We start from the raw sequence: 8,642 nt of genomic DNA, 5'->3' as shown, positions 1-8,642 counted from the left end.
CTCATTTTCCTCCTGCCGCTAGGCGCTGGTGGAGGACACGGCTGCTCCACCACGACGCCGCCACTAGTATTTCCTCGTCTTCATACACACATGCACCCCGCCGCTCTCTCCCGTACTTGCAGGTGCCCCCGCGTCTAAGCTTTGCCCTCATCTACTCCATCGGCTTGCCCTCCAAAAGCGAGCGCCGTCTCACCCGTGCTTGGTCGCGTCGCCGACTTCAGGCCCGGACCGCCACAACAAGGACGGAGGCGCCGGCAAGGTGGGGCACCTTGGACTCGACGGCGACGCCTTCCGGATATCCGATGCCTCATGGCGCATGCTGCTTGTCCTCGACGGTGGCTGGCCGTGCCAGGGAGGAAAGACCATGGCGTCTGGCCACCACGCGGCCTGCCCTCTAGAATCATGCTGACCGTTGATGGCGGAGATGCGACGGGAGTCTGCAGGGCTTCTCGCGTGCAGGAGGCGGAAGCGGTCAATGCGGGGTTCTGGCGTGTGCGATGAGGCTATTGTTGTGGGCATGCAGCATGAACGGGCACACACGTGGCTGGGTTCTGGGTGTGTGTGGGGGTACGGGGATGCGACGAGATGGCCGATGTGGAGACGAACGACGAGGGAGCACGCAGATGCCAACAGTGGTCCTCGAGTGCGCGACGAAGAAGACGAGCTTGAGGCGGAGCCGCGGAGGTCGTGCTCAAGAACGGCCGCTCGGGGGCGCCTCTGTCCAGGCTCCAGCTACCGGAGCCAGGAGGCCGACGGAGACCGTGAAGGAGTCATGGGAGAACAAATCTATTTACAGTCGCCATTATCTGCTAACTAACGACGTAGCTGAGGTTACCGTGACAACAAATCTACGTCTATCCTACCCTCAGAAAATGAGTGGTCGGATTTAATATACCGCTCCCTACCCTATCTTCGGTATAGGGTACCATAAAAACTCTCTATCTTAATGTGAAACTTTTTTTTTTTTTTGAACATTTAGCAAGTACAGAGTGGAATAACCAAACCATACAAATAGGAGTCATGTGGGAATTGTTGCACCGATGTAAAGGACTATTGCATTATTTCACACATGTCATGGAGGTGAGAGGGGATACATGCAAATTCGTTTTTTCATGTAAAAGAGGATGCACTCTGTCTTCTGTATCAATTGATGTGTGTAGCCATCATTATTTCATACTATCGGTTCTTAAAAAAGAAATAAAAAGGCAAGGTTGGAGACAAAGCAATATAGATGATATGTTGCACTTACGCTCAACTATTCCTATTGCTAGTGTCATCCAAATAGGTTGACCATAGCGTGGATAACCATCTCCAAGTTGGTATAGGTAAGAGACTCCCGCGCCTCCACGTGCTAAAGTGAGCAGCCACTTACAAATCGAGTGGGTACACATACGAATAAGCTTTAAGAAACTAAAAGAATCATTATTATTATTAAATTTAGTATCATGGTGACATTTCGAATTGCCCAACATAAAGGCACACCCCTACCCTGTATTTGAGCCTAAAGTTGTCTACTAACCCCTCACAACCAATCCTCGATCACATTGGATATTAAAGACCACAAATAAAATTTGTCAGAAGATACACTCAAAGGGGCAAGGGATAAACAAATGCTATATTTTTTCCTCCATATCACAATAACATTAATTTTTTACTACCATTCCGTTTGTGCTCGGCCAAATTGTCATTAGTCAAATCACCCATCTATATCGGTAGCAAAGAAAAAAAATTGATCTAAAAAGGGGCTTTGAGTTCCCTGATAAAGTTCCTGTGAAAGTGATGATTAGCACTAACCATGTCGGCAAACGATCCTAAGATATGGAGCTTCCGTTGGAACATATCGGGCTGATGTGTTAATGTGACTCTCATTAATCATTTTAATGGAGCTAGTTTGTCTACTTAGCACCGGTCAATGTCCACCAGAAGATAACATTTTGTGGCACGCTAGACATGAAATTGATATGAAATCTGCTTCCCTCTGTGCAATTTTGTGCATAACATTATTTGCTTGGTGGCCTATTTCCAAGACATTGATCTTCCTAGAATGTGTATCATTCTGTTTTGAGAAAAAAATAACATCTAAGAACTCCCATAGACTCTCACTAAATAATTCCTAAAAGGAGAGTTAGTGGATTTCCTATCCATCAGAACTAGTATTTTTTAGGGCCTGTTTGAAACTGCTCTGCTCTAGAAAATTCAGCTCCGCTCTAGAAAACGTAAGTCAAACGGGGTAGCTCCACGATATACCGCTCCGCAAAAATACTAGAATCTGGGGTCCAACTCCTTGTTTTTTGTGAAGCTCTCTAGGAGGTGCTCCATAATATTATAGAAGTTGGAGTTGAAAGAAAATTACCCACCACTGCCACCAGTAAGTGAATACCTCTTCGTTTTTTACCTCTCATCCAATCAAATAGATCCTTTTCACCAAATTTTTCATTCGTGAAGCTGGAGCTAAATGAGAGCCAAACATTCTCTTAAAATAGTTGCAAATCCTATATGAAACTGCTCTAAAGTGGATTTGATGAAGCGGAGCTGCTTTTGATGGAGCAAAGCAGTCCCAAACAGGTCCTTAGTGAAGGTAGTGTATTACTTTTTACCGCACTTCATCCTCATTTAAAATCTTAAACAACAAATTGATGAGTAAACATTTGTTCTGATAGAGAGGTCATCCACTCCGAATACTCCTTGCTCTTTCAACTTACAAATAATACTCAGCTTAATTAACCGATATTATTATTATTATTATTATTATTATTATTATTATTATTATTATTATTATTATTATTATTATTATTATGTTTCTCGCTTTGCCAGAAAAACCTAGATCTATAATAGTTCGTTCTTTTTCATAGCCCTTTAGCACCTTCAAGAAGATTGGTAAGCTTTTGAGTACATCGTTCATCAAAACAAGTCGCCTTGAACAAATTTGGTGACTAATGAATGAAAGTAATGACTAATGACATCATTGGCCTTCATGCCCAAACTCTCACCTTGAACAAATTTGACAATCTTACCAAAGCTTGTTCGAGAAAAAAAAAGGTCACTTGACTTTATCACAGGGTTTCTTCAAATCCGATTTCAAAATTAGCCCAACAAGATTTTTCTAATAAAACTCTTGGAACGGTTTTATTCAAGGCCACCACCCTCTCAGAGATATATGTGTATGCCTAATACACATAATTTCTTTTTAATAGGACCTATGCTATGAGCTATGGGTGATGTGCGACCAGTCCACGCTATGTAAACAAACAAAAACTAATGTTCAAAGAAAAGTAGAGAAAACTTGTTGCATTTAGAAGGCGTAATTCTTTTTGGGCAGCAGGTGATGACACCCAAGTTGAACTGAAACTAAGGCAACGTTCCTTGATAATGTCGGGAAACCTCTTACAAAAACTCAGCAAAAAAACCATCAAGCCCCGGAAGTCGTGAATAGAAAAAACAATGTTGAACTAAAATTTGACCAAACTCTATTTTTTCGCTGAAATGTATTTCTCGCCCCAGGCCGAGATGGCCGAAATTCAAAACACAGAACATGTTTACTGAAACGTTTAATCTTACTCGAATCTGGTCTGTTTGATTGCATCACAGGAAAAGAAAACAGAAAGAAGCATAGAATTCTTTCCAAAAAGAGGGATGTTGAGTGGGTGCTATGATTTCTATAGAACGTACTACTACAAAGGATTCCTTGGCGATTCTATGCATGCACTACGTGTCATCAATCCCCTAACAACCGCCCCTGAAGAGCGTCCAAAACTCCAAACGTAGCAACCGACGGGCGATACATACACCCGCTGCTGGATTCATGCATCTTCCTGCGTATTGCGTCAGCGATTTAGAGGGTGCTTGAATCTAAAAGACTAAAACTAGTTTTTTTTTAAGAGGCTAAAGTTCTAAGTACCCCTGACTAATAGAGGCTAAAACTAGTCTTGAGGCTAAAATCTTTTAGTCACGGATACCCCTACTAAAATGTGCATTAGTCCTCTCTCTCCTTATTTAACTCCTCATGCAAGTTCTGGATTGAAGGGTTTGGAGGATAATAAATGCTCATTAACTTGATTTTAGTCTCTTTAGTACTTCGATCCAAGCATGGATGAGGCTGACAAGTTTTAGTCTCATTACTTTTAGTCATGGGACTAAAACGTATCCAAGCACCCTCTTAGCAATTGCTATGTTAATTTCCAAGTGTATGTAGGAGTATTAGATTATACAGTTGCCGCATGATTACCGCGCGCCCACAATGATCGCCGTGGCTGGAACCTCCGCGCGCGCGCAGATAAACTCGCCGTCACTGATTGTGTGACAACGCAATGATGGCGTTCGAGTAGGATTTGCAAAGCCACAATCATGGCGCGGCCCTCACTAAATTCCCCCTCGTTTTCCTAATTGCCTTCGGCCGTGATTCGCGATCGCTCGTACCTAACGCCTGCAGGAGACGCCGCCATCTTCCACCTGCCGACCTCACTTCTACTACTGTGCATGCAGTGACAGAGGTTCAGGGTGTTGTTTTCGTTTGCACTTCTTTCCCGTTGCATGAGCCCGGCTACGTAGGTTAGACCGGTGGTTGCTCGCTCCGCCCCCCGCGATTCCGCGATTACAGTGGCAGTTTTGGCATGCTATACTAAACTTGGTGCCAGCAGCAGCTAGCTAGCACCGGTGGACTGGACTGGACTGTACTGGGCTGGCCGTCCGTCTAGTCTCTCGTAGCTAGTGTCCCCGCAACCACTGGCAGGATGAATCCAGCGACGAGATCAGCCCGGTCGTCCGGCAACAAGACGCGCCGCGAAATCATGATCGAGCGCGATCATAGATAGATACTTACACTGAACGGTTCGTCAGCGTGCTAGCTCCCCCGTGGCGATCGACCACTGACTTAGTTAGACTTAACCTCCATCGGTCTAGTCCATTTGTGCCTTGAACTGGACTGTTTTTGCAGTGGACACCGGAGAGAAAGGCGCAGTGGTTCCTTTCCTTGATGCCACGCTGCACGCTCAAATCCGCGTTTTATAGACTATAGTGACCAGGATGCGATGGAGCGAAGCTGCAGGGGCAACTGCGCGGGGCATCTAGAATTCCAAGTACTCCTAGATGACTGGCTGCAGCACTAGCAAGTACTACTCCCTAGCTAGCTGTGCGATCTCTAAACAAGATCGTGCACAGCGCGGCTAACTAATTAGTAATTGCCCCACACCAGGACCAAACCAGACCACAGCAAAGCGAGCCCGCGCACTGATGCGTGGTGGACCAAAGCCTGGACTTTTGGAAGCGGTCATGTCGTGTCCCCCTGCAGCTGCAGGCACTGAATCATACCTGCCTCTAACTCATGAACTAGTAACTTGGTTCACACTCCTATCTAACCTCCTGTGAAACTCATGTGCAGCGCGATTAGCTGCAGGGAAAGATGCATGGCCCGTTTGAGCTGTGGGTAGAGACAATAATCACTACTCGCTGCAGGCTTGTTGTGAAAAAAGCTGGAGAGATGGCCCTCCCCTGCCCTGCCCTGCCCTGGATCACTGAACGCGGCATGGTCCGGCCCCGGTCTTTGATGTTTGATGATCAGTCCCCTGCCTACACACTGACTGGTGTCTGTCGAATTCAAATCAAACGTTTTGACTTTTGGTGACCTTGTATGTTGCATGCTCAATTACACTCAGAGTCCGTGGCACTGTAAATTAAAATAATTGCACACTTGATACTTGACGGTCTCTGTTTGTCACAAGTTCAAAACTGTATATGCAACTCAAATCTGAATATAGAATGAAAAACAGATTTAGCATGAGGTGTAAGTGTTTTTCGGGGTATCCTACTAATCGGACGGGCTCCCCACGGGAACAGATAGACGTGCATGCATGACAGATTGTTATGTGGCGGCGATCGCGCTTTTCCACCGCGGCTTTGTGTCTGTCGACTGCCACCCGCGCCAACCTTTCGCGCCATAAAAAGTGCACCCTCGGCAGCTCACTCCACATTCTTCCCCCGGCCTACCTCCCCACTGTACCCTGCTCCACTCTGCAGCAAGTGCAACGACACAAGGCAGAGAGGAGAGGAGAGCTAGCTAGAGCGAGAATTCAGGAGGTGTGACGCGATCGATGCCGCCGCCGGGCTCCTGGTTCTACAAGCTGCGGCGCGGGCGAGGAGGCGACGCCGGCGAGCCCCCCGGAAGCGATCGTGCCCCGGCGACGGTGGAGACAACGCCGACGTCGTCGGTGGCGTCGTCGCGGGGGGTGCCGGTGCCGCCTCCGTGCACCCCGAACAGGGCGTCCTACTATGTCCCCAGCGGCGAGCGGGGGGCTGTCAAGGGGATCCCACCCAAGCGCCGGGACACGCAGTTCCCGCGCAGCCCGCGGGAGACCGACATCGTCTTCGACGTGGTCACCGTGTCGCGGGCCGCGGCCGACCGGTTCGACGGGCTCAACGCGATGCCGGAGCTCAAGCTGCGGCCGATCCTCACCAAACCGGCCGCCGGCAAGAAGGCGGACGGGGAGGGGGAGGCCTCGGGCAGCAGCAGCGCGTCGCCGACGGCCAGGGCGCGGCGGCGGCGGCCGCGGGTACACGCGAAGCCGAGCGGCGGGCGGAAGGGGAGTAAGCCGGTGGACGCGCAGCCCGCGGCGACGGCCACCGCCATGCCGGGGAGGCGCCGCGCCAGGCGGCGGCGGCGGCGGTGGCTGCAGGAGACCCTGCTGGTGGTGAAGGAGTCGGCGGACCCGGAGGAGGACTTCCTGGCGAGCATGGCGGAGATGATCGCGGCCAACGACGAGGTGCGCGCCTCGCCCCGGGGCCTCGAGGAGCTGCTCGCGTGCTACCTCGCCCTCAACGCCGCCGAGCACCACCGCGCCATCGTCGCCGCCTTCCGGCGCGCCTGGCTCGACGACGCGCGCGCCCACCCGCACCGCCGCCTTCAAGCACAGGCCGCCGCCGCCGTCGCAGGGGCTGGCTCGCTAAGCTAAGCTAAATAAAGCTACGAGCTTACGCACCACGTGTGCCCGTGTATGTACAGCAGTATGAAAACGGCGGCGGCGAACCGGTGACATGCGTGGTCCGTTCGTGAGCTTTTCTTGGCGCGAATCACCATGGCCGCCGTGCGTGTGCTCGATCGCACGGTTGCTGCAAAGCTGAAGGGGTCGACGCCGAGCGCACGCGCGCGCGTCACGGGGACGGGGTGCGTGCGCTGCTCTGGTTCCGGTCGTTCTCCAGCGAAATCGATGGATGGTGTGTGGTCTTTACAGATAGGAGTAGGCCTACCTGCGTCAGGATTTGTTCTTGCTGGAACAACGCCTTTTCGGATTGGGTTTTTCCTCTTGTTGCTGCTGCTCTGTTGATGCTAGGTGGGGTACGGAGTGGGTATAACTGGGGAAGCATATATGGAGTGACATGCACATGTACAAAAATTCGGTTAAGTTTTACTGATAGTACTACCTTGCTAGCGTGCGTGGCATAGTTCCTTCTTTTTTCTTTTTCCTTTTTGAAATACGGCCCTCACGCAATTTATTTATTCAAAGACCGTACATAATCTGAATGCACAGCCGCATTCAGAAAGTCAGGGATAACATCAAAGGTTACAATATGCATCTCAATGGAGAGCCCTTTTTTTGCAAGCACATGAGCTACTTCATTTGCTTCTCTTCCACTAAATTTTAATTCGAATCCCTGGAAACACGAGAGATATGAGGACATCTCTTTAAAGATTGGACCACAACTTGATCGGTCCCTGCCTCCATTCCAGTCATCTACCACTGTTTTGCAATCTGATAAGACCTCAATGATCGGCCACCGTCTCTCCTTAGCAAGTAACATAGCATCTCTACATCCCAAGGCTTCACTTACGTATGGGTCAGTAAGACCAGCATATGGGCTATACCTTCCCGCAATGAATCTTCCTTCATGATCCCTGGCAACAACTCCCGTACCTGCTCGTCCACCCACTGCATCAATTGCCGCATCGGAGTTAATCTTTATCACACCCACATCTGGTGTCATCCAGAAATCACTTCTCTTTTGGATAGTTTGCTGCTTGGCAGGAATATAAAGTGATCTTATATGCTCCTGGATGATCTCCATCGATCTAAGAGGCTCAAACATTGTCTCACCGTGTGTATATTTGTTACGGTTGCCCCAAATAGTCCACATAACAGAGATTATCACCGCTGCCTCCTCCTTAGCGATGAAACTTGGGTCCAACAGGTCCCTTGTCCATGTCGCTTGGTATAACCTTGGGAGTTTTACCCCAAAAAACCGTAGTGTTTCCACCCAGAATTGTGCCGCCTGATTGCAAGTAACCAATGTATGGAACAATGTTTCATCAGCATTGCCACACAATACGCATGTAGCAACGTCTCCTACATGTCTCCTGACGAGTTTCGCCCTCGCAGGTAAAAATCCCTTGATCACCCTCCACCAGAAAACCCGTATTTTTGGTTGCACATTCAGCTTCCATAAGTGTTTCCATGTTTCCTCATCACCTGACGAGCTACTCGGCCCGCCTTGTGTCTCACTTTGTTGTTGTTTCAACTCCTTGTAGGCCGACCTGACCGAGAATGAACCCGATCGATCCCAAGCCCATGCCCAAAAATCAGCTGCGACAGTCCTTGGTCTTGGCATATTCAGAATTGCATCGACATCCGACCGAAGGAACAAACGTTGGAGTA

At 49.2% G+C, this 8,642-nt stretch overlaps 1 protein-coding gene across 1 annotated transcript; it reads left to right on the top strand.

The window, feature by feature from the left end:
* The first annotated feature begins 5,783 nt into the window (after nucleotides 1-5,783).
* On the top strand, nucleotides 5,784-6,944 carry LOC123425261 (transcription repressor OFP1-like). Its single transcript, XM_045108939.1, has one exon. The coding sequence runs from the start codon at nucleotides 6,087-6,089 to the stop codon at nucleotides 6,942-6,944; it is 858 nt and encodes a 285-aa protein (XP_044964874.1). The 5' UTR covers nucleotides 5,784-6,086.
* The last annotated feature ends 1,698 nt before the right edge of the window (nucleotides 6,945-8,642 follow it).

The sequence above is a fragment of the Hordeum vulgare genome, chromosome 2H, assembly GCF_904849725.1.
Source record: "Hordeum vulgare subsp. vulgare chromosome 2H, MorexV3_pseudomolecules_assembly, whole genome shotgun sequence".
Classification (NCBI taxonomy): Eukaryota; Viridiplantae; Streptophyta; class Magnoliopsida; order Poales; family Poaceae; genus Hordeum; species Hordeum vulgare.
Note: the sequence above shows the minus strand (reverse complement) of the source record. Positions and strands in the feature narration are given on the sequence as shown.